Source organism: Pelecanus crispus, chromosome 1 (assembly GCF_030463565.1).
Source record: "Pelecanus crispus isolate bPelCri1 chromosome 1, bPelCri1.pri, whole genome shotgun sequence".
NCBI lineage: Eukaryota > Metazoa > Chordata > Aves > Pelecaniformes > Pelecanidae > Pelecanus > Pelecanus crispus.
This window is the reverse complement of record NC_134643.1, coordinates 193,147,074-193,173,284: the sequence shown is the minus strand read 5'-3', so window position 1 is coordinate 193,173,284 and position 26,211 is coordinate 193,147,074. Positions and strand designations below refer to the sequence as shown.

Genomic DNA, 26,211 nt, shown 5'->3' with positions numbered 1-26,211 from the left:
GAGATGAACATAAGAGAGAGTGATCCTGGGGTTAGGCAGAGAGAGTCCCTCCATCAATAATACAGAGCAGAATAGCACCCAGTTTCCCTCTTCCACTCACACAGGTCTGCAAGCTAGCAGGAATAAGAGGTTTTTGTTGTGGGGTTTTTTTTTTTTTTTCCTTGTGTTAATAAAATACAGAAAAATGAATCTTACCATAACAGACCAGGCTTCATCTGTCTTTTAGATTAGAAAATCCAGGAAACAAACAAACAAAAAAAGTCTTTTCCATCACATATAATTAACCCCCTCATTTAATACCCAGGCCCACTCCCAGCCTGTGCTTCCTTGACCTCACGGACTGTATGGTGATAACAAATCAAGCTTTGCAAGTGCGAAGGGGAGGAGAAGAGGCAGGGTCACAGCAGACTCCTCCAATATATGTTTGCTCACAGAGCAAAGAAGCAAGTGCTGTACAGCAAGTCTGTATGGCTGCATGCCTGCTATGTAAGGCAAGATTTGTGGGTAAAAGTTATATTGCTTCTTGGACCAACTCGTGTAGCTGGAAAAAAATCCACCAGCCCTCTGATGGTCTGAGGCAACCAGGGGACTAAAACTTTAATTACAGCAGACAGTAAAAAAGGTGAATTCAAAGGAAGGAGTAGTTTTGCAGCACATTATAATTTTCCTCACTTTATTAATCTTTTCATCTGCCACAGGCTTGCCTATCTATTCCTTTACAGATTAGCCACCATGTCACTAATTCCCTTTTAATACTCCCTTCTCTTTTACGGGTGCCAATGAGCTTTTTTGTCTACCTGACTTAACATCTCTAATTAAACTCAAAGGATGTGCTCCCTACCAGTATTTAGCTTGGAAGTTCACTGCTTCTATCTCCGACCTGAACATGGCCTTCTCTGTTTTTTCTGACTATACTGGCCCATAAACCTTGTCTTGCTTATGACTTTTAAGCCATTACAGCTACAGCAATACTATTACAAATGTGTGACATTATTCTTAAAGTAGCCCTCCAAATCCAGACCCACAAGATAATGGTCGATTTATGGCTGTAAGGAAAAGATCTCTTGTGTAAGAAGGGTAGTCTTCTTCTAAGGGCAAAACAACAATTTGAGCTAGTTTTTATACACAGAAGACTTTTTTATTTCTTTATTCTTGTTCTGTGCCTCTTAGTCATTAATCTCTCCTATGGAAACTTGTCAAATACTTTTGGAAATTGAAACAAATATGCTGCTTCCATACTTATTTTTCTTATCATTTATAACCACAATGTCTTAAAAAAAGCTCCAGCTTCTCTTCCTGTGCTCCCTATCTCCTAAATCCCTTTTGCCTTGTTCAAAATGGACAACCATTCCATTTCAGTCTGACACATTTTTCATCTTGTCCCTTTTGCAAGTTTTCTACTCAATGGCTTTTGTGAAGTTTTCATGTGATGAAACTCTTCAATGTTTTAAGCATGTCTGAACATTGTGTCCTTGTCAGTAAATGTCTTGGCTGTTGCTTATATGCATAGGCACGCAAAGAATGTAACAGGGTTTTTTTCTAATGTGGCTTAACCAAAACAAGACTGTTCTAAGTCACTTCTCTGGCTCACAATAAGTTTTCCACCAAGGCTGAATTTGAAATTTAATTCCTTTTTGTTGGTGTTGATTTAATGATGTACTCCAGTAATTTCCCAGTAGTTAAGTTATAGCAAGGAAGTATGTACAAGTTTCTGCCTCCCCATTACTGGATGTGCAACAGGAGTGCCAAAGAAAGGAGTGTGATGACAGTAGGTTTCTGTCATAGCTTCTGGAAAGAGATAGGAATCTCTTTCAGAGGTTGCGGAGATTACTGTGGGTGGGCTGAAACACTCTACACAATCTTCCACCTTTTCCACAGGCCATATGAGGAGGTGAAAAGGCTCCTGTCTGAGGTGACATGGTTAGATGTCCTGGTGGGGGTGATATGAATCTCTTTGAATCTATAGTGAGGTCCCAGATTGGCGTTATCTTCATTTCAGCTGAAAGTGAATTTCTACAATAAAGCTGCTGCTTTGTTTCTCAGTGAACAAAGAAATTCCTCACAAAAAAACTAGTCATTCCCCGATATTAGATTAGATCCAGGATGAAAGTAGACTTTTGCTTCAGAACTAGAATTGAATTACAGAAAGGGTTCCTGGATCATGTCATCTCAGAGTTGTCATGTTGTCTCAAAACAGGGGAAGTTTGAGAGAAAAATTCAATTTTCCTGGGCTCAGCCTTGCTTTGTAGATTTTAGATGATATCAGCCTTTGAATTAGGAATGTTGCTGTGGCATTTAGGCCCTTGCAAGCTGTTGTGTTCATGGGAAACTGCAGAAACTGTGCTAAGAAACAGATGGAGGTGGGCAGAGGACGGGTGAGGTTCCTCTCTCCCAGGAGCTCCTGCTGGACCTATGTGACAAAGCTAGCAGGAACAGGTACGGGGGTGTGGGAGAAAGCTGGGCTACCGAATCCAGGCCATGGTGGTTGCTGAGAAGTTGTTAGGGAGGCGCATGAGCTTACTTTGAAGGGCTGCTGTGAGGGACAGCCTCGCACTTACTTGTGCAGCTTGTAGGGAAAGCAACTTTCGGGTTCCAAACCCAATATTTTGTGTATTTTCTTAATTAAAAAGTTGCAAGTGATTACACATTACACATTAGCAGTGTAAAATGAATGTTTTGTGTGCATGGATAAGCTGAACATGACTTTAGACATACACTCCAATGCCATTCTCCACTAATTACATTCACGATTTAGAGCTGTCTGTAAGTAGAAGAGCTTACTATGCTGGTATTTACTGACAGAAAAAAACTTTTCAAATCACCTTCCCAGCCAGATGTTCATAAACAAGGGTTTGACAGTTGGTCCGTAAATCAAGTCAAGCATTTCATCATTGTTCTCTTAGGTGGCTCTTGCGTTTAAGCCTGTTTAGCTAAACACATACATAAGATGAACTGTGAAAATAACATCTGGAGATCTTTTTGCTCAAAGAAAATGCCAAAGGGTCTTACACAAGGATCAAGTACATTCTATAAACTGTGGCTGGGTTTTTTGAATTTGAGCTGAATAAATGTGCTCTCAGCTTTTGAGAGGATCAAGGGCCAGTATTATTTAAATGTTCTTTTTACTCGTGTATCACTCTGCAGGGAATGTGCTCTCACCAAAGCGTTCTTAAATTTCGCATTCCATAATGAGTTTCTGTTTTCATCCTTGCCACTTGGGACCCTGGCACAGTCCTGCTAGTAGCAGTGGAGTCACACTGGTGGAACTGGATGCAAAGCTCAATCCAAAATATTTATTTTAGAATATTCTGCTCTGCAGTAGACTGATTTCAAAGGGGAATGTCAAAAAAGGAGTTGCTGGGTGGTTTACATTTTAATCTTTGCTTGTATCAGTCATCTCTCTTTTATCCCTTTTTTTCCTTTTCAAGATATATGAGATTTTTTTCTTTCTATCCTGAAGAGGAATTTTTTTTTTTCTTTCTTTCCCCCTACTCTTTTTCTTAGAAAGTCATGCTAATAAGCTGTGGTTTGCTCACCTTTCAATTCAGTGTTACTATGCATTTTAGCTTTGCTGAGTATCAGTTTGGTCGCTTTGCTTTTTCATACTCAGTTCACAAAATGAAGGAGAATTCTGCTGAAATTTAACAAGCCCCAGGGAAAAAGATTCAGACAAGTGCAGTCAGATTTATAAAGTGGCAGATAAAGTGGGAAAGGTTTTGCATTACTTCTGCCACATTGGGTGTTTTTTTGATGGATGGGCTATATCTCATCTGTGATTCAGAATGATGTCGATTCCTGTTTTGAGGGGTACCGTGACCATGGGTGTTCATGATACTATAAAAGGTATAATCTGGAAATGCTGGAAAAGGTGAGTACAAAAATAACACCCAGGAATTCCCGGCCTAGGACCATAGTTATTTTGTGATTTAGTTCTCAGGTACATAACCTGCTTCATAATGTGAGACTGGCATTTAATCTGAGAAACCTGACTGTTTTGAGAATTATACAAGGCAGCATGGAGCTGTTTAATACTTAAGTGACAACAAAACATAAAGATGCTAGCCATAATTCTATCTGAAGTAGTATACTTTCCTGTGAAGCTCGGATGAGTACGTTCTTGATTTAAATACCTGGAACTACAGTACACAGTGTGAAACATAAATCTTCTCAGTGCTGGAACCCAGAGACCAAAGGAGCTAGTCGGAAACCTCTTCGAACTGCACATTTTTCATTTGAGTTTAGAGTACATGTGCTAGACTTAGAAAGGACCTTTCCTAACATGGTCCTTCTGTCCCATTTCAGCAGTGCAAAGAAGCTATAAAGCTGCCTAAAATGTGAAAGGCTGAAAATTCACCAGCATGGCAACAGTGGTTGAGAGCTGGCATTACGCAGAGCAGGGCAGCAGGGCACATGGCCCCTCAGCAGTCTTCGTTAAGTACTGCAGCCCCACAGAACTCCAAAGTGTCCTGAGACCACTTCAGTACAAATAGAAGGACAAAGCAGTCACTGCAGTCCCAGGTGCTAAAAGCCTTTTCTCTAAGCTCCCCTGAATACAGCTGTAGTACAGCTGGGAACATGACCCGCAGAGCTAAAGAGTTCAGCTGGTGTGAAAAAAGAAAAAAAAAAGACCCAAATCTCCTGACTAGTGAATTCAGCCAGCCCAGCTGCATGGGCCACATCCAGATATTATGCCATCTACCGCATGCTAACCAAGCTGATGGCATCACCGTTCACCATCCCTTCTCTCCTCTCCCACCAGCAACCCCTCAAATGCCCTTTCCTGTGCCCACCACAGAGCAACACGGTGAGCCGAGCCACTCCTGATGGAGAGGAGGGCAAGGGAGGGGAGGTGATATGGTCAGCTCTGACCTGCTCTCTCTTGGGCCCTGGGGTACCTGCAAGAAGCTGCCATCATCTGCCTGGTCCTCACTTCACCGCTTGAAAAGCTGTTTTCTGCCTCCCTGGTGAAACTGGTGTTGGGTGGTGAGCTAGCGGCTGGTTCAGAGTGGACTAGATATATACTGGTCATGGTGTATCCTACTGCAGATTACAGTCTGAAAAGTTTGTTTCCCTTCAAAACTCCTGCAAGGTGGAGATGTTTCAAATGAAATGGCCAGCGAGTGAAAAAAGCCAGAATTTCAGAACTTTGCAAACCGCTCCTAGGATCAGCATGAAAGATATTTCTCTCCATAAATGAAGAGAGAAACAAGGATAGCAAAACTTGGGGAAAATGTGCTTTCTGCCTCTGTTGCTCTCCGTGTTCAGTTGCTGGAAAAATCACAGGCAGAACATATGGGGCAAGACCCAATTAGCTGCTCCAGACCTGACAGGCTTTTAGGAGAATCAACTGCTCAGACAATGTTCTGATTTAACCACTCTGATCTCAGCAAGTGTCACAAGGTTAGATTTGTCCTCGCTGGCTAAGCTGGAAACTTTGCAGACTGAAGGAAAAAAGAGCACAGAAGTAGAAGGCAACTTTAGGTTTCAAGTTTTAAAAAGCTGGAACAAATAATTTCAAACGTTGACAATAGCTGAGCTCTTTCTGCTTTAACTCTTTCCTTATTTGCAGAGCAGAGGCGCAAACATAATCCAGCACATTCATGGAAGATGTAATCCTTTGTGATTTCAGCTATTAAAGCCAAAAATAGATCTATTTTTCAGAGTATGAGTGAATATAATTTTATTCAAAGGCATAATTTTCCTGAATTTTCAGGTAGAGTTTAAAGAGAATGGCAAATATTACTGCTACAATACGAAGGCTTTTCACCTCTGAAATATTGCATCCTCCCTCCAAAGTCTGGAGGGGCTACAACTGCCGAGACAAAACACCAAATTTTTTAACATGAAATAAAAAAACCCCAAGTACTTCTCTCTGGCTCCGTTTGTGCAGCAGTTGAATTGTTCAGACTAAAATTTTCCAGACTATTTCAGCCTCAGGCAGATATTTGACATGTAAAATTTCAGTCCAAACTGTTAATGATTGGCAAAGCTAAAAGCAACAGACAACAGGGTGTTGTAATAGGAAGTGTCAGACAATTTTAATAATAGATGACCTTAGCAGCCCTGCCTCCTGTTTTATCATTTTGAACACTTTTGTTGTCTAAGGTCTGTGATGTATTTCTTTGTGTGTTTTTGTCTGTATTTCTTTCTTTCTTTATATTTTAATTCTGATAAGGTCTTCCTTCAGTTAAGTTTTACATAACATGGAGTTCCATGGGAGTAATTGCATGTTGCAATTGAGAAGTGTTTCCGCCTACCTGTTCTTCATTTACAACCTCTTTATTTATTTCACTAAATGCTTCCCAGTTTTGTATCATGGAGCAGAGTCCACAGAACCTGTCCACCTACCCACTCTGTAAAATTCATGAGCTTTGTAATGCTCCTACGTAACTGCCTCTTCTCCCCAGTGAGCAATCCGAGGCTTTTTCAGCGGTGGTTCCTACGAGCTACTTTACAATGTTCCTGATGATACTCATTGTCCTATTTTTGCTGTGCTTTTATATTGCTTGGGGAGGATGGGGTGACTAATTCAGAACATGGTATGTCAGGTGAGGGTCTGGCTTTTCTAAGAAGCCTGCAGTATTTTTCTCATACTTTTTTTCTCTTGTCCCTTATCCAGGCTAACCTTTAATTGGCTTCCCTGGCTCCTTTGATGCAGTGCCACACTGCCAGATCTTTACTGCATAAGCCATTCAGCCCATCCTCTGCAAAGAGCCTCATTTGGGATTTGTTAGCACTGATATCTTTGTGCCCAGCTGCCTTCCTTGTGTTTGGTTCCTCTACAACGCCTCTTGACATATATATTTTTTTCAGGCAAATAATTGCATGTCTTTTTGTGGGTTTTGCTATATCATTACTCACTCTCTTTTCAATACAATTATCAACACGTTACCTCCAATCACATCACTCATCTGAGTCGGAAAGTGCTTGTTTGTTCCTAGTCTTGGTTTTCCTGTCTCCTTGGCCAGCTTCTGATCTGTATCAGTCATGATAAGACTTTGCCTCTCACTTTATGCCTGCACAGCCTCTTGGGAAGGACTTTATCAAAGACTTTTTGCAAGCTTAAGTAATTGCACACTATTTACTGAGCATTCCTCAACTAGGCTGTATTTGTTGTACATTGAATGCCCAATACAACTGCACCTTTTTCCCCAATACATTTGCATGCTGCCAGTTTTGTATGTTATTTTTATATTGCCCCACTACTAGAGATTGTAGTTCGACACCTTTTAAAAAAATGCTTAACAAACCCTGTGAAGTAAGTTTGGGTTGGAGTTTCTTTTTCACATGGGAAAAAGACGCTAAAAATATATTGAGAACAATACTATCACGTATCCTTGAACTGAGAACCAACACTCTGCCAATTTTCATCCTGGAACATATTTTTATAGTTGACGTACAAACCTCTGAAAAAAAATAGTTTATTATAAAAGTATTGACAGAACCCTAACTGTGGAAATGTACATGGTGAGGCAAAAGAAGCGTCTTAATGTGGATAACATTTTCTAGCCTATAAATGTTACAAAGAAATGCATTTTCCCTAAAAATGGGATAAAGAATCATTATAATTTGAAACAAAGTCTGTCTGACATAATTTGGTTTTATCTTTAACTTGCAAAAAAAAAAAAGGGTACTTCTTGAAATAATGAATGTCTCTTCTGTTCTTGGTGTTTATAAACCTGTGTCTTTCTTGAAAGCATTGTCAGAGAGTCACATGTGGAGCGTTCTTATAATAAATTGCAAATACCAAAAAGGCTAATTTCATTTCTGAATGATGGGGTTTGTTCTGTGTGTGAGTGTGTGTGAAACTGCTATGTCTTTAGTTCGCTGCTCTGCAATATTAGCAGATGAACCCTTGGTGCAGGCTGCCAGAAACTACAGATGAAATTTTCTAGCAGCAAGCATTTTAAGTTACAAGTTTTACACACAACCACTAATATAATCTAAATTAAAATGTGTTATGCACAAGAGATACAAAGCCTGGATTCTTCCTTAATTGGGATACAAGTTGAACTAATTTTGTGCGCAGTGTCTCACTGCTTCCTGAAGTATGCTGTTCATTTATAAAGACTCCTGATTTCTTTTCAAAAAAGATCTTTTCCCTGTTAAAATGGATAATGAAGTATGAAATTGTAAGAATGTTGTCAAGATTATACTTTCTAAGGAAAAATATAACCCTTTTTTTCCTCACGCTGAAAGACAGCCAAGAGCAATGCCTATGTTTTAAGCTATTTTGGAGGTACAGAGATGCAAGTGTTCTTGGAGAGATTCCTTCTTCCTCCTGTAAGCATTTCTCAACTTTTTAGTCCCTTTTTTGGTAAAGAACGTGGTAAGAGGTTTGTGTTTGTTAGGAAATAAAAGCTACATCATAATAAACTCCTTGACAAGACACAAGAGCTTTATATAAATGTTCTAAGAATTTTTTTTTTCCACTTGATTTAGAAGTTCCTTTTTTACCCACCTTATTTTCACTTCTTCTCTTGAAGACTTCAGGTGATGCTGTGATTGGGCTAGCTAATGGCTGGACAGAGAGCCCCAGCTGTTTGATATTTGGCACAGTGTTGTCCACATGCTCAGTGTTGGTTTATTATTAGTTGAGGCATACATTTCCCCTTGCTGTGAGAGACAGGAGAGATGGAATGAGTCACTGGGGGCCAAAAGCATTAACCCAGTTCTGTGCGCTGCCCTGCACAGCTCCCAGAGTAACTTAAAAGAACCTCAGGACAATTTAACCCATCCCAGCTGGCTGCCCCTGGGCTATTTGCCAAAATCAAGGATTATTAGTCTGCACCGTTCCATTGATAATGGCTCTGGTACTGAGGCCCCAGGGAGGGAGGCCTGCAGAGCAGCTGGCTACTCTGGCATCTCTAGCTGCTGCTGACCTTCCTTGTATTAGCGATACGCCCAGATGGTGGAGAGAAGGGTTTTCTGCTCTGTGGGAGATGCAAAAGGAATGGAGATGAGCTGAAAAAGCCAGTCATAATGTTGTAATTATTGCACTTCTGCTAGAAAACTTTATGTTTTTGACCCAGATGTCAAAGGATGCAGAAATGTCTGTCTAAGTCTGCTGAAAGGCTGAAATAACAGCTTTCAGATGTATGGACTACCCTTATTTACCTTAGCGTGACACACTCTCCTGACACTATTTTAATGTCAAGCCTCTTCTAAATTGGTCAATGGAATAATTACTGTACTCAAACAGCATGTTGAAGAACAGGAATTGTTTTATTATGAAGTTAGGGGTATCCCATTTGGGATTTCTCTACCAGCCATGAAGAGTACTCCAGTTACCACCATTGCCAGCCATTTGACCATTGAGTCTGGCTGCCTAAAATAGGCACTTCAGAGAGCTAAGAGGGCCCTTGTGCTTATATCATCAAGATCTAAAAACAATCAGTCAGATTCATAGATGGAAAGGAAAGTCGAAACATTATCTTGAATTGCAGCAAATGCATCAAGAAATTTTCAAACCCTACAAAATTTGAGAAGGGGAGAGGTGGTCAACAGAAGCCTTAGCTAATGAAGAGATGTTTCAAAAACTATAATTCTAAATACTTTTAGCTCAAGCACAGTGTTACATTCATGAACTTACCAGGTGCAGATCAAGACAATGCTAACAAGTGGAAGCCTATAGATTATATTTATTTAATCTTTTTTATTTATTTGTTTGTGTTTGAGAACACGAGTCAAATCACAGGTGTAACAATGGAAAGGATTAAAAAAAGCTCCCGTTTCATAAGCAACATACTCCATTTTTGTCTAGCACACTTTATTACCCTCCTTTCTGTCAGGTGTCTAGCTAAAAACTGCGAGTATTGCAGATAGTCCAAAGCTGAGAGTGTTACGGGTCATCCAAAGCTGGAGAAGAGATGGTTGCCTAAGCACTGTGGCTCAATTCCATGGTCTTTTTGGTCATTCTTCCTCTTTTGAATGTAGAAGGAATTGTACTTTAGATGGTACTTTCCATTCCCTTGGTTTATCTGATTGTCGTCCCATACTCCTCAGTGCAAAATGCTGCTTCTTTAAATAACTCATTATGTGTGATTTTACATCATTTGTCATCTATGTCTATGTGCAAGCTCTCTCATCACCACTGCTCACTCTCTTCCTCCCCACGTGGCTACTCAGTCCTCAGGCCATACCTAGCTGAGACCCCTGTGAACTCACAAATCCTTCCATTTTGTACAGAGATATGCTGCCCATGGCCTGAGCCTTCCATTAGCTAGGTTACCTGCTTCTGTAAAGCAGCTTAATGGTTTCTGATGGCCCTGAAGAGCTGTAGTAACTAACTCTGTATTTGCAGTGAGAGCTAAGCCCATAGGAATGTTTTCAGTTTGCTTAGGTGCTAGATGACTTTTAAAGCCAAAATCTAACAAAATAGCTTTGTCATAGTGCATTGGAGTTTAATTAAGACAGCTCTTTTTATAGACACTCAGGAGCATTACTTGCTGCTATCAACTCTGGCTTCTTTTCAGATCATGTTTTATGTAGCATAGTATTTCTCAAGATAGGATTCTTGGTTAATTCTTAACCAATAAACTGTTTATTAATTCACCAAGTACCACTTTATTACTTACTCAACAGTTAGTTAATCAAATTCAAATCCAACAGGTATTCTACCCGTGCACAGAGCATTCAAATATTGTCCTACAAGTTACTGCCATAAATTGTATGGAGGTCAAACAGTTCTAGTAGAGGATAATACAAAATATCAAGATTTCTTACTGTATTCATTTATAGACAGCAAGTCTTTACTACATCTAGTAAACTTACCCTCCTTCCAATACTCTGTGGGTTAAAGATACAATGGTTTTAGGAATTTGGACCCTGCTACTTGAATGATTTAACATGACAGAAACTAAGAAAATAGTACCAGGAACAATCATTTAACATTATAGTTTAAGTCTCCCTTATGCCTGTTTGCTCAGGCTTTTAGAGGAGAAGCATGCACGTAGAATAACTTGGTTAAAAGTTTGAAATATCGTCACTAAAGATTTTCCAGCTGATTTCACAGGACAACTTTCTGTCATCTCCAGTAATGACACCAAGAGAAATACATCCCATGCAATAAAGCTCGTTGGTATTTTCATCCAAAAATAAACCTGCAGGAGACACAGAACTTCCTCTGGCTTAGGAGGCCCTTGAGTTGCAAAGTGTTGGAGATTGGGAGAGCACTATATGGAGGTTTCACTTCAGGATTGTCCTGCTCTGGTACTAAACAAAATTAGGGATTTGCTGTTAGAGACAGGTTTCTGGGCTAGAGGACTGGAAGGATCTTTCAGTCTGACAGAGCCCAGTTTTTCTTGTGTTTGTGCAAGAACTTTCTCATGCAGGTGATATGCCTTTCTGGACTGTACAGCTTCTTTCCAGTTTTGGCAAGGCTGTTGTTATTCCTGTGACCCTGAAAAGGCAAGGAGAGTGTTTGTATGCATTCCACAGATTCAAAGATCCACACAGTAACTCCAGTTTAATAGCCAGAACTTCCTTCATCATTCTTGAGAAAAATGAGTCCCTTTTGTTTTCATTTGGGAAATGCCCAATGGAATGTCTGAATTTCATTTTTTCCCCCATTTTCTCTGAGGTCACATTAACATCCAGAAGACGGTATTTTACCATCTTTTACACATTGGAGGCTTTTTATGTTTCATCTGTTGCAAGGGTTATATTTCAGTTTTAGCCTAGCTTGGGAATTTAAATTTTTCCTATTTCTCCAACTTCTTTTCAGTATTCATTTACATCTACCTAAGTGCTTATACCTTCCAGTAACCTTTTTTTCTTTTTGTGCCATAAAAATGCCTCTCAAATCTCTGGAATACAGCACTTTCCTAGATAGCAGGCAAAGAAAAATCCATTAGCAGTTCCTAGGCTGTATAATCATGTTTTATTTATTTCTTTTCTCATCTAGAGCTTTGAGGTGAAAGGTGATCTCGTTTTCAAGAAACATAGTAAAGTTTTACTTTAGGAAGAGGTTCATTAGGCAAACAGGTTGAACAGCTTCCAATGGAGGGAGCTTAGAGAGACTACTTCATTTGGCTAAGGCTAGCCCTACTGAATAGCCCACCGTGATGAGTCCAAAACTGGAGAAATGGAATGAAGAAGTGCAAAATTGGAGATGGTTATCCCAAACACCATATAGTGAGTGCACAAAGACTTTTGAAAGTCAGGAAATAACAGCTGTGCACATTTTACATCGCATCTTGCATATTGGCCAGTCCCATATTTTTACAAACCAGCTTTGGAGCTATTTGGAGCTGGGGACCAGGTGGCAGTGTGCAGAATTTGCAGTTTTGTTATTTTCTTCAGAATGAACTTGTGACTGACCCCGTACAAGAAGTGATTTATTGATGAGAAGAAGGAAGAAGCCTGTTGTTCCTACTCGGTGGAGTGGTTCTTAAGCAGTGGGAACTTTGGGAAGGTCAGCGCTCTGGACATTGTGAGGTGCTATAAACTCATGAATCCTTCAAAATCCTGGCACTGATCAAAACAGCCTGTGGATAGAGCATGGACCTATGCCACAGAGGTTCCAGACAATACTGTTGTTTGTTCATCTTTCCCTCTCCTTCACCTCCTTCCCTGTATTTCTTTTGATTTCTCTCTTTACCTTTTTCCTTCTTTTCTATTTTTCTGCTTTTTCCCCCTTCAGTTTTCTCCTCCACAAGTTTCTGCTGCAATGGCAATGGGGTTTTACACATGGAAGAGCAGCTGATTGCAGATGGAGACTAAGTTTAGTCGATTTTTTCTGAATTTAGCTTCTTACACATGCAGCCGTCAGCCGTGAAAAACTGACAAACTGTCATCAGACTCCCTCAACATCAGGTCCTGAGTTTTCCATCTCATTCTCAGGCTTGCCTGTCAGGTACTTCTTTGCAGAGCTGTTCTAAGGGGAAACTAAATAGATTCATCATGGGCAGGTAGTGTCCAAGACCCCTTTGAGGTCAAAATGGCACCGATGGCTATCCATAAGCAGAAGGACTAATAGAAATAACATTACAGTGACAGTAATCTGTCTGTAGATTTCTTTACACAACAACATTTCTTCTCCCACGTAGTTAGCAATAGGACGAGAGGAAATGGGCTCAAGCTGCGCCAGGGGATGTTTAGTTTGGATATTAGGAAAAATTTATTCACAGAAAGGGTAGTCAAGCATTGGAACAGGCTGCCCAGAGAGGTGGTGGAGTCACCATCCCTGGAAGCGTTCAAAAAACAGGTAGACGTGGCACTTTGGGACATGGTTTAGTCTAGTCTACCCTTGATTGGTTAGTGTGGACTTGGTAGTGTAGGTTAATGGTTGTACTGGATGATCTTAAAGGTCTTTTCCAACGTAAATGATTCTATGATTCTATGATTCTATGATTCTATGAACACTGAAGTTGCATCTTAGGAGAAGAGTGGCATGTATTGTGGTAATACTTTGTTGTATTATTATTATTTGTTGTTCTCTCCTGTTATTTGCATTGCATTAGAAGCTCTAAACAAGATTGGGGTCCTATTGGGCCAAGTGCTGCAGCAATAAAGGATGAACCAGGAGTGATTCACCCCATGATTTGCTTGTAAAAAGAGAAGGTGGTTTTCTTTAATTTAGTTTTTGTCATGTATATTGCTCTAAATATAGTGTTTGTTGTGTGATTTTGTGGGCAGGGATCAAGAGGAGGCCAGATCTGCTTTTAGTGTTTTCAGCTACAGCATAGCCAGCTCTGAGGAACAACATCTAAAGTTTTGGAATTGTCTGCTGTAAACTATTCCTCTGTGCATACTCAGTGCTTTCTTCAAAAAAGCAAAAGTACAACAATACAGCCCTAAAGCTTTGTCAGTGATATATGCCTCATAGAAGTAATTTTCAAGTGGCAAGTGTTTTGATGATGCTACAAGGGCTTTGTTTATGGAGTGGGTCTGGCAGACACTGTAGAGTTCATATAAATTATTACTTGGTTGATTATTAATGAGAAACATTCATCTAGATTCCACTTCACCCCCTGTTTTTGTCAAAATTCCTTTAGAGACTTCGTTTTGCTACAGTCCAGGTTCTGTTTCACAGACTATAGTTCTTCCAGAATGGTGTTACGATGGTCCCTCTGGCCAGCTGAGAAAGCTGGAGATCAAGGAGGTGATTTCCTGCCCCTCCTTCATTCACTCATTTCCACTCCTCCAAATATACACATGCACTTGCACACACACACACACGTGCACGTTGATGCTACATGCCTTACTCCTGTTCCTGCAGGAGTTCTATGCCCACATGGAGCTTCATCGATTGGGTTTGTGCAGCGCTTATTTAAGGTTATCTGCCCATGTTTTTAATATTTAGTTCTTCAAAAATTCAGGGCTAGATGAGCACCTACAAAGACATCTCTGCCCATGCAGTTACCTTTTCAGGATTTTAAAAGGGGCCACAGTCAGAGGTTCCATATCCATATTCCTTTGTAGCAGCTCTGCAGAGACAGAGATTGCATGCCAAACAGACGGAAAAATTTAAAAGCAGAAATAAAATCTGTAATCTTGTGGATAAGGTGAATAAGGATCAGCTATTCATGATTTCTCAGGATGAAAGAACTAGAATGTGTGCCTGGAACCACCAAATACCTTGTTTTAGCAAAGCAAAGGAAGCACGTTTCCCCACTCAGTTACTACCCTAATACTAGCACACTGTGAAAACCAGAGATATAAACAGGTTCCAATGGATTCAAAATATAAATAGGTGCACAGTAGGATTTAGTGAAAAGGTATAAATCAAGCCATGTGGAACTGATGCCTGCTAGAAAGGATTGTTCAGTTGTGATCTCTACTGCTGGCAATATGTAAGCACTCAATGTATACGAGCTAAAAATAGTTTGCTCTTTACCCGCCTATTTCTTATTCTGATTCCCATGGCATCTGCCACTGGCCACAGTCAGATGATCCTTGCTCTGAGGCAGGATGATAGTGGTTATGTTAGTCAAATGGAAGAGCTGTCAGACTTTTTTTTCCCCTGCCTTTGTTTATTGGAATGTGTCTGGAAGTTTACCAGACAATCCAGCATCTGTTTTAGAAACAGAGAGGTCTAGAAGTTTAATGATGTCTAAACTGGACAAGGAAAGGTACTGGAAGATGCCGGTGGCAGCCATGCTGCTTCATTCCAAGGTCTGTCTCTCTGGGGCTGATAGCGGTGCTCCACAACTGGGCTCCTCCAGCTGGATCAACACCAAATTAAATTGGCACATCTCCTTGGGACATGAGTGACCTGGTGCCCTACTGCCACTCCCACTTTTGTCTTCTTTTCTTCCAGTGAGGAAGGCTTGTTACATTGAGAAAAGCCCTATGATACTCGCCAAGTGAGTCACTTTCACCAAAAGCTTCCTGAAACCCAGAAGATGGTAAGATTTGAATGACCAGGGAAAATAGTGATCCAACCTTGATCTCCAGCTTACAGCTGAATATTCATTCTTAATTAATTGCTGACACAGAAAATAGGAGACTGACATGAGGATAAAGACACTGGCAGACTGTAGAGTTTTGAGGGAGAATTTTAGACAAAAACATGAGAAGTTTCTAGAATAATGACCTTTTTCTTATTCTAATAAGATTCTTCATTTAAGGAAGAAAAAGCTACTCTTTCTTTGCTACTGCCAAGTAATATGTACTCCCCTATATATATATGCGTGTATATATATTAAACAATACATTTTTTTAAATATGTATATGTGTTTTAAGGGAGGCAGACGTTTTCAGGAAAACTTGAACCTCAGCTTTTAGAAATCAACTCTATGTTCAGTCTTGAAGTACTGAGCAATGGTGTTTCTGAAGCACACAATCAAATCTCTAGTCTCCAGAAGCTTTTCTTTTTTTCTCTGCAGAAACCAGTTTAACGAGCATCTTACTACATTTATTACCAGCTGCTGCCTGGACTGTCCTAATCCTTGCAGTGCATGCTGGCAGGCAACTCCATTCCTGGAACCAGCTCTTTTTTTGTCTTTCAACCCTAGAAAAAAATAGACTGTTTTTCTTAGGTGTGAAATTATCAGTCCCAGGTGATGGGGACCCTTTCAATGTTTTTTATTTAGGTTAGTTATTTTGCATTCAGATCATTGTTTTCATCACTCACCGTCTCTCTGTGTGTTCGACCAGCATGTCTGAGCACCATAGACACTGGCAAGCTGCCGGTTATCTGTGGTGGGAACCTTCCATGCGTGTGATTAGGGGCACACAAAAAAATCCGTGTTTGCACACATGGGTGTTCTTATGCATCCAACATACCATAAGACACCACAAAAACAACTGGCAGTTGCAGGCAAAGTAAATGACACTTCCAAGGCCGAATACTGAGAATCATATAGGGGATTATACCCTTAAAAAGTAATGTTGAACAGATATATAACTTTGCGGTAAGGGCCAGTGGTGATGCAGTGCAATCCCGAAAAGCACAGTTGGCAGAAGTATGCATTCAAGGTATTTGGGCAAAACCAGAAGGTGATTCAGACAGCAACTCTTGCCAAAGAAGGAAAGGAGGATGCTTCTCCAAGATTGTGTAGCTATTTTTATGGATGAAAAAGCTGCTCCTGCACTCCAAAATGCAGACTCATAAAAGCAATTGTTTTACACTAGGTACTGCGTTAGAGTATAGTTATCCTTAAAGGGATTTTATTGTTCTTCTATTTTTTCCAGACCCAAAGATTTCATGTGAAAGCTTTTGTTCTTCCTATATCCTACTTGATAGAAAAAGGAGCTTTAAAAGCTCCAAGTGTTCAAGATTTTTCTTCTTGTGTCTCTGACTGCTGATTCCAGATATTTGTTCTTCAGAGGTTTTCATTGTTCTCCGCCATGCCAATCTCTTATTAGATGAAACAGGAATTGACTCATTTTGCCAAATTTAGGCAGAACATGGACTTGAAAATATTGATGTTCAATGCTTTTACTTTCTTGAACAAATGTGTGAATGTTCAAGCCTTATATACGGTATCCACAGAGGCTCCAACTTGAGCAACATGTGCTTTTCCATTCTTAAAGTTCCTTATCGTCTCTGATAACTTCTCATTTTAATTATTTCATTTAGTAACTACTTATTAACATTTTTCAAAATGTAAACTTTCTTTCTTCTCCCACGTTGGTTTTTATAATTGCAAGAGATCATAAGCACTTACCTAGCTGCATAAATATATGTATAGATCCCCTTAAAAATAATGCTATGATCATTGAAAGCATAAAATATTACTTACTGACTCTTCAGATGTGTAATATGTAAATTTAATGTATCTATTTGTGTTTAATATAGCATATTCATGTCTACAATATCTTAATAATCACATATCCAAATGGATCTGTTAAAAAAAAGTACATGGGCAGGGTTGATTCCCATTGTTTTGTAATCCTGCATAACTCTATCAGTATCTTTGGTTCTGAAGACCAGCAAACTTACCAGTAAGTTCAACAGGAGTTCTCTCCAGCTCTAACTCTGGTGCCCTGGTCCTGCTCCAAATAGGCATTATGCCAGGATGTGGAGCAGACTGCAATGGTGATGCTGATGGATGATTGCTCCCTGTCCCTAGACAAGAGCTATATATCCAACTTCTATTATTGCACCACTCAGTAGCATTAATAGAGTTAAACTTGGGATTTTTCTGGATCCTATCACAGATGTGGCAAATTTATTGACTTTCCTTTCCAGTGACTTTACCAGTTCCTTTTTCTCTACACCTCAGAGCCCAGACCAGTATTTCCTTTGGACATCCCATCTGTAGGCTTTCTTCATGATTTGTCAGCAATATGCAGGTGGCATACATCAGCTTCTCTGTAGATGCAAGCACCGCCAATCTCTTTGGGGGTCTGAACAAGAACTTCACTGTTCAGAAATCCAGCTGAATTTTCCATCACTGCAATGCATAGTAATAGGTTTTAGTATTCAGCGAATTAGTTTCATTTCCAGGATGCTTTACAACTGGTACTCATGCATCGTCTCAGTCCTCATGTGATGTATGAAAGCATTTCATTCTCAATTTAACACATTGGGAAGCAGAAACAACTTATTCAAGAGGACAGAGAAAGCAAACCTGGTCCTGGTCAAAAGCTATCCATGCCTTCAGTAATCTTGCCATTGACTGTAGTGGGGTTTGGATTAGTGCCTGCAAGATATGGAATTGGATTTCAAGAATTATTGGCTCAGTCGTCTTCAGTGTAGCTCAGCACAGTCACCTTCTGGAGGCATGGAGTCCCAGTGCACCTAGAAGGATGTTTTGGCAGTGCTGGCCCCCAGCACTCTGCTTGTGCTGTTGTAGATTGATTCCAGTTGTAAAAGAAACTGATGACAAAGCCATGTACTTATTTAACACAGGCAAAGTTACTTACAAATTCCCATTTCCTTGAACGTGGCAGGAATTAGTGGCAAAAAAATTTCTTCCACTTAAATCACAAACCTGGTTTGATTGGCATGCAACCTAAAAGATCTTCCTCTCAGCTCCCTTTCAAGTCCATGTTAGCAGTGTTTGTGGACGTGAGTTTCCTTGTTGCCATCTCCCTTAGATTTGTTTTTCTCTGTATCTTCTCCACTGCCAAAGGAATATTCAGAAAAATGTACCTTATTGAAACCTGCCATCTTTCCTTTGAGTGAGAGCATGTGTCTGTGGTTTGGGCAGAGTTTGCTGTTGTTTCAGTTCACTACTCTTGTAGAGAAACTGAAACATATCTAGCAGTTGTCTTAAAGAGAGAACAGCAATGGTTAAATATAACTTGTGGTAGCAGTCACCAGATGATGATGTTTTTCCTTGGCTGTCACATAGGACCTGAAAGATGTACACAGGACAGGGAGAACTTGGCCTTTGGTCCATCTTCTTGTATGTTTCCACCTGCTCCATCCTTGCCTCAGAATGCTATGGGTCTACTGTAGATATTGGATTTAGTGTGAAATTTCATATCTGGCTAGGACTGTAGCTGATCCTACATTTGTCCAGAGGGATGGATGAGATGCCTCCCTCAGCATTTTCCAGTCCTGATTTTCCCTGGTCCTAGGAGAAGATTGGTATGACACTGTGCGTTGAGTGCTATTGTGGTGCTCTGCTTTGCGTGCTGCGGAGCTCTGTGGGCCACTTTAGCAGTGAGTAGTAATGATGGACTTCCACCCACAGCAGGAGAGTGCTGCACAGGATGGACTGCTGTGACTGTCAGAAGTCTGACTTTTAAAAATGAGATCAAGCAAATTAGCATAGCCTAAGGACTTCTTTGAATTGTATGTTGCCCTTTCACCTCTGACTTTATCTCCCAGCATTCACTAGCCATGAATATTTAATATGGCTACCACTGCATCCTGTGGAATAAATGACAGGCTCCGAGTTTCAAAGCTTAATCTGAAAAGCAATGCATATACATTGATATTGAAAAAAAGCATCACACCCAGAGCAAATCCTTTTTCATAAGCCCACTTATTAAAAAAAGGTAATGTAATATCATGAGTTTTCATTAATACTAGTCTTCAATAAGCCTAAAGCAAATCCTTGCTTGCTCTGCGCTTGCTAGGCTTGTTATACAGAACTGCCTGAAAGTGATGAAGGCTTACAGCCAGTGTGTGGAGAGCGGGGAGTGTGCGGCCAAGACAGATCTGAGCTCTGTTGGAGTAGAGGTTCTCAATCCTCAGTTGTCTTTCCTGGAGAAGACGATTATGGATGTTTCACAGGAATCATAATGCTAATTTTCAGCCCCCATAGAGTGCTTTACACCTGCAAAGTACTATAAAAATGTGAGCTAATCCTCACCAGTAAGTGAGTATTATTGTACCTGTTTTGCAGATGCAGGAATTAAGATACAGAAAGGTCAGCAGGCTGACCCAGGGTCACATAGCTTCTCAGCAGCAGATTTGGGATGAAGAAACAGGCCTCTCTGGTCACATACCATTGATCATGCTGCCTTGTAGCAAATGTAGCTCAAATTTCCTAAATATACATATATAAAAAAAAAACTAGAGAAGGAGTTGTTTCCCTCTTTGCTTCTTCAAAACAAACAAGGTCCCAAGCTACCAAACCCCGCATATACATGTATCATTAAATACTTTCCAGTTCCTAGCCAGAAACCTCAGCAGAAAACCTGTACAACACCAAAGTAACTCTCTTCTTTTAAATAATTGATGATGCCAAATCGCAGCAGTGTTATGCCAACAAAGACATCGGTCTCTCAAAATATTTTATTCATTATGCCTCAAGAAACCCAAAGCCTTGGTTTTAACGAAAACGAATTTCAGAAGTTGGCTCTCAGTTCATCTGAAACATCTGCTTATTACAATTCTTGGTGTTACAGCACTGGTGCTCCCCAGTAAATCTTTCAGCTTTAAATAATACGTATGGAAGTCTTGGCAAAGAAATCAGGAAGGAGAAAGAACAACATTTGCCAAATATGCATTTTACTTTATCAGGCTGTAGTGGTATATTTTAATAATACATGTGTTGAAGAGAATCTACTAATCCGATTAAACAACAGGACAAGAAGGAATTAATTTCAAGGTTCAAAAAGACCCCATTCTACGCAGCTGAAACTTTATGTTCCAGGGTAAAATGGTTAGAAGCCTTGGCTGGCTACACTTCTATAAAACAGCCAGAAATGGATCTTTCTCTCTAGTGTTCGTAAATCAAGGTCACTTATGTGAAGATATGTTGTGATAAATCTGTCTGACAATTAGATGGAGAGGGCATATCGATGTTAAATTATATTCTTTGTACACTCTGGTCAGAAGGCAATGTAAACCCCACAGTAGCATTATGAAACAGAAAACTGCATTCCAGATAATAACAGATATTCATGGTGCATGGTTTTCCACATTAATGTGCTGTGTTTTACTCAGACATATTAAAATTTTCAATTATGTAACATTCCCTTCTTTATGCATAGTTTATTTTTTTCACTGAAAATACACCTCTCTCCCTCTCCCTCTTCTCCTCCCTCTCCTTCTCCTACTCCCTCATTCCTCCCTATTGCTCTGCCTTTTCCATTTTTCCTTTTCCCTTCTCCTTTTTTAACAGTGATGCTTGGAGAAAAAAAAAGCCTAAAGTTAAACTGTCTGTGCAAGAAAATAGTAACAAGTGGTTTCAAGATTTATAAGCCAGGATTTTATGTTATATATTTACAGATTCAATCTGTGTACCAGGCTTTGATCCAAGCCTTAGCATGATGACTGGAATCACTCCGATTAACCCAATGATACCAGGCATGGGGTTAGTGCCGCCACCACCACCAACAGATGTGCCTGTAGTCAAAGAAATTATTCACTGCAAAAGCTGCACGCTCTTCCCTCCAAACCCAAGTAAGTGGATCTGATGAAAAATGTTATTTTCCTAAATATATTCCTTGAAATTTTTTTTTATCTAATAAAAATTATGCTTTTTAAATAGAGTGTAGGCAAGTATGGTGTTTCCTTCTAAGGTCTACTCTGTGTGTAAAGCATGGTATGGTATCAGAGCATACTAATTCATCTCTGTAAGGTCATGTAAAAAAACCTACTGAGTTTGTACAAAAAGGAAAACTAATTACTTAAACAAAGCTTACAGAGCCTGAAGACCTACACTTATAGTAGAAATCTGATAAGAAAAGAATGTCACAAAATATAACAATTATATGGTGCTGATCATCTCCACACTCCCCTTCAGGTGCCCACAGTTAGGTGGGACCAATCTGGGCTCGTGTCCCTGAACACAGCACCTAGCACCCAAATGCTGACTAGCTCTGGTCCCCACCTGGGGGAGGTAGAGGGAAAGGGGGACTACGGCTCCTCTCTTGCCATTTTTGGGGGGGGGGGGGGGCAGCATGCGAATGAGCTGTTTCTCTTCTTTGAGAGCTGGGTCCAAGCTTCCTCTGTCCCCTCTGGGACTTTGTGCAAATCGAAAACTCTTCCCAGTGAGCCACCAGCTCAGGCACAAAGCCTGATTTTGTGTATGTTAGGCCCAGGGGTTTAGTTTCAGAGCCATCAGACCAGGGGCTTTCACTATCACTGTGAAGACAAAAGAGAAAATTAGGCAAATAGTCTGGTGCTCTGGATTTGCAGTGTACCCAGATCATGGTTTAATCAAACTGGCTGTGTGTATGAGTATGTATATATATGTATATTTTAAGGTTGTAACCCCATCTACTGTGTTAAGGGGCCAAAAACTTAGTCATATGAATCAGATTCCTTCTTAGAGAATTACTTTTAGACAAATGTTCTAGTAATCTACATATAAACAAGGTGAAGTGTTATGACAGAGTATATTTTTTTATACAGCCTTCAAAAATGTAATAGTTTTCATGATTTAAGTGTGTATATATCCTATATATACATAAAAATAACATTTCTAGCCACTCCACTTCATGAGCACTTGTAAACAGCGAGGTTATCCTTCCTGTGTGCTGGCGTCCGCTCAATTATCTGGCAACAAGACAAAACAGATAACCGGTAGAGCATTTTAATCATGCTGTCACTTTGTTGTGTTTCCCTCTTTGTTTTTTTGTTTGCTGTGCTCTTGCACTCTGAGACAGAAACGAAATTATGCTTAGACCAGGGAAAGGTGTGCGCGGCATGGGCTGGCTTGCAGAGAGGGCCCACACACTTGGCGAGTGTAGCAAGTGACGGGTGTGAGGCAGAGATGGCGAAGTTCAGGCTTTGAATGTACTGCACCAGTGCTTGAGATGTGTGCTCAGGGTCAAATCAGTTGCAGAAGCTCCCCTGCTTTGAAACAGAATATTTTCTATTTTTCATGTGACTGTGCAGGGATAAGAAAGATCCTTTTAGATGTTACCATCTGTCCTGGAGACCAACCCACAGTGGCAGGAATTAATCTCTGAAATGCCACCTAAAACTTGAAAAGGTTTAGATTCAAGTAATCAATTTTGGACAATCTCTGCAACATTCAATTCTTTTGTTTCTCCCTCTCTCCCGCCTCCATGCTATGTCAAATAACCGTTGCTGCCCAGAACTGATTAGGGAAATGAATAGAGCCAATGGATCAAAAGACAAATTTTGTATTCCAATGTAATTTCTGTTTTGACTTAGATCTTCCACCACCTTCAACAAGAGAGAGACCTCCTGGGTGTAAAACAGTGTTTGTTGGAGGATTACCAGAAAACGCAACGGAGGAAATTATTCAGGAAGTCTTTGAGCAGTGTGGAGATATAACAGCAATTCGGAAAAGCAAGAAGAATTTTTGTCACATTCGTTTTGCAGAGGAGTTCATGGTTGATAAAGCCATTTACCTTTCTGGTACTTCACATTCTTTAATGGATTTTCCTTGCTTCTCATTTGTATTTTGTGATGCTAATGTTTGCTTATTTTCTTAGCTTTTATCTCAGCAACTCTTTCTTGAGCTCAGTGGCTGTAGCTTGGAGTGGCAAGGGGCAATTCTGTATTTCTCTGTGTCTGCCAAGGCTTGTGCATGGTTTTGTATGTTGCTTACCCGGGAGCAATCTCCTGCCATCCCACAACAATGCAACAGATCCTGAAATTCACTACAGAACAATCTTATTTTCGATTTACACAGGTTTATATAGTTTTGCTCACAGGTTGTGGAAAGAGGAGGGCACTATGCCAGGAACGCTGCTGTTTTCCAGTGCCAATTCCTCTGATAGGCTGGCAATTTCATTGGCATATTTTTATAGATTTGCAATGCAGTCTGAATAATGTCTGCCTTTATGTGTGCATGTATTCAGCTACCGCATGGGTTAGATTCTGAGCCCCATCCATAGGCTACATCTGTTGCCTCCCAGGACAATGAGTGCCAGAGAAACTCAGGTGTAAAATTTTAGAATCTCTTTTATTTTCTGACAAAGGAACAAACACCACCACGACCCCCCCGCCTCCGCCAAGTCGGGGGGGGGAAGGGGGGGGAGAAAGAAGAAAAAAGATAAAAAGCAATCCTGCTTCCACATATCAGGCTTCAGTGCCTTCTTACGGTTACAGGCTCCTTCATATGAGAATTGGCTTCCTAACTGAGCCCTTCTTCACCTTTCTGAGCTAGATCCCATCCCCTGTATGTATTTGGCTCCACAGGCTGGTTCATCTCTCTTTCTGGGTCCTAGGGAGACCCACAAATGTGGTTTTGCCCCACAAGTGTAGTGTAACTTTCACCCCACATGCAAGGTATTCTTAAATAAACAAGGGCCAGGGACTGCTCCTTGGCCAAGATGAGCTGACACAGATTAGCTTACAGCCACCCACCCTGTGAAGGGTGACCTGAAAGGGACCCACTGGGAGCATCCAAAATGGAGCCTGGGAGGCAGCTAACGATTAGGGATACCTTGTTTGAGCTCCCACCCTGACCATCTTCTGTTTAGCAGTAAGGACGTAACCTCAATGCCCTGTAGGTGTCCATAGGACGCTGACACAGCTAGAAACAAGTGGTCTCTCTAATCACCATCAACTACATCTGAAAATGAAAGAAAAAAAGAAAAGAAAACATCTGAACTTTTGAAATATGTGGCCAGGAAAAACCTAGCTCCTTTGTTTCACTAAGATTTTTGTGTTTGGGTTTGTGGGGGTTTTTTTTCTAACTTGGCTGCTTGCTTTAAATATCTGTTTGAAGAACTACAGAAAATCGTGCATTTTATGAGGTCTATATAAAGATTTCTTTGAAATACTGCTGTATTTTCAGGTTTCTTCCAGATCTTTATTGCACCCTGTTTTTTTTCTTCCTCTTTTTTTTTATTTTCACTTCATTTCTTCTTCTTTCTTCATCCTCTCTTCCCAGTTTCCATCCTTCCTGTTTATTTGTTTATTCGCTTATTACTTCCATAACGCTGTAGTTCATTGAGACAGATTACAGGCATCACAGTAGTAAGAAGCAGTAGCACATTTCCCAGCTTCCAACTTCTGTCTAGGGGGCCCACCTCCACAAGTAATGGAGCAGAGGAGGGGCACACCAGATTTAGCAGCAGCTGGTATTACTGTATATGATAAACAAAACAGTGGCAAGAAAGTGAGCAAAGAAAAGCTCAGAATCGTACAGGCTGCCACCCTGGGCCAGAGCCAGTGTCCCTCTAGCCCAGTTTCCTTTTTCTCAGCAGCTGACTGCACCCTTTGCTTCACTCCAAGTCAAGTTTTATTTTAATTCTATGTGCCTTAAATCCTGGAGGACTAGATTTGATGATTAGAGGTAGGAAATTCCCTGTGCTGCCATGTGTCCTCGTTCATAATACACTAGAGTGTGCTTTCAGAATAAGGAAAATGAGCAGAGATGGAGGTGGCAGATTCCCTTCCTCATCCTTCCTCATTCTGAGTTTTCTGCCAGTTTATTTCCAAGTTCCTGATCCATCCTTCCTTATTCCGTTTCCTTTTGTCATAGTCGCACTGCTGTCTACACTTCCTCTTATCATCTGCTCCGCAGCTTTCCTCCCCATCGGTCTTTTTCTCCACACCTTTTCTTTCTTCTAAAGTGTTGTACTTAATGCCTCTGACCAGATCAGGGAAGGAACCAGTGGAGCTGACAGGGAGGAAGAAGAAAAGCAGGGGCACGCTGCAGCCAAGTTTCACTTCTTTTTACCACCAGCGCTGAACTCTGCAGATGAAGCAGGGAGCACTGACTGTCCTCCACCACCACAGAGCAGGAGGGTCTAGCACTAGGCAGGGGCATGTGTTATTTGTACTGAAATATTGCGGGGTTTTAACCAGTCTTTATTCCATTCTCAAACATAATGTATTCTGAAATGGTGAGGATAAAGCGTATTGTTAAGGCATTTTCTTTTCCCTGTAAGAGACAAAAGAGACGTACAAATAGAATTTGTGGTTAATACAATATGCGTGTTATATTAGGGAAAAGTCATGCCTTTGATATCTGTAATATAATGATAATTTTGTCTACCTAATCAGTTTTATCTGTCCACCCCATCTAATCTCATCAAACTTTGTATTTATCCTGCGCTTATCATCAGAACAGTGCAAGTGATTACAAAATCCATCAAGTAGTTTATTCACTGATTTTTTTCCTTTCTATTCCCAAGTAAATGTATATGAAAAGGAGACTGGGAGATGGGTAGAAGGCTATGATAAAAAAAAGTTGACTTGAGGAAGGGTGGTTTTCATTTAGCCCTGAAAGTTACATTTTGATCTCCTGAGGAAAAGACTTTCTAAAACTGACATACCAGCCCATGAGAAAGCTCTTTCTCCAAACTGTATGTACTTTACTCTTGTGGCTGATAATTCAGTAATTCCTGCAAATATTGATGGCCCTGGACTTGAAAATATGGGACAGACAGGTGGCTTGAGACAGACCTGTTTATACCCCAAAAGCCTGTGTA

At 40.4% G+C, this 26,211-nt stretch overlaps 1 protein-coding gene across 1 annotated transcript in view; it reads left to right on the top strand.

Moving 5' to 3' along the window:
- Positions 1 to 26,211, top strand: part of ENOX1 (ecto-NOX disulfide-thiol exchanger 1) — a 141,790-nt gene that overhangs the window by 13,040 nt on the left and 102,539 nt on the right. Inside the window, exons 2-3 of the mRNA XM_075716990.1 lie at positions 21,080 to 21,253; positions 22,976 to 23,182. Coding sequence (XP_075573105.1) covers positions 21,080 to 21,253; positions 22,976 to 23,182 — 381 coding nt within the window. The remainder of the gene's footprint in view (positions 1 to 21,079; positions 21,254 to 22,975; positions 23,183 to 26,211) is intronic.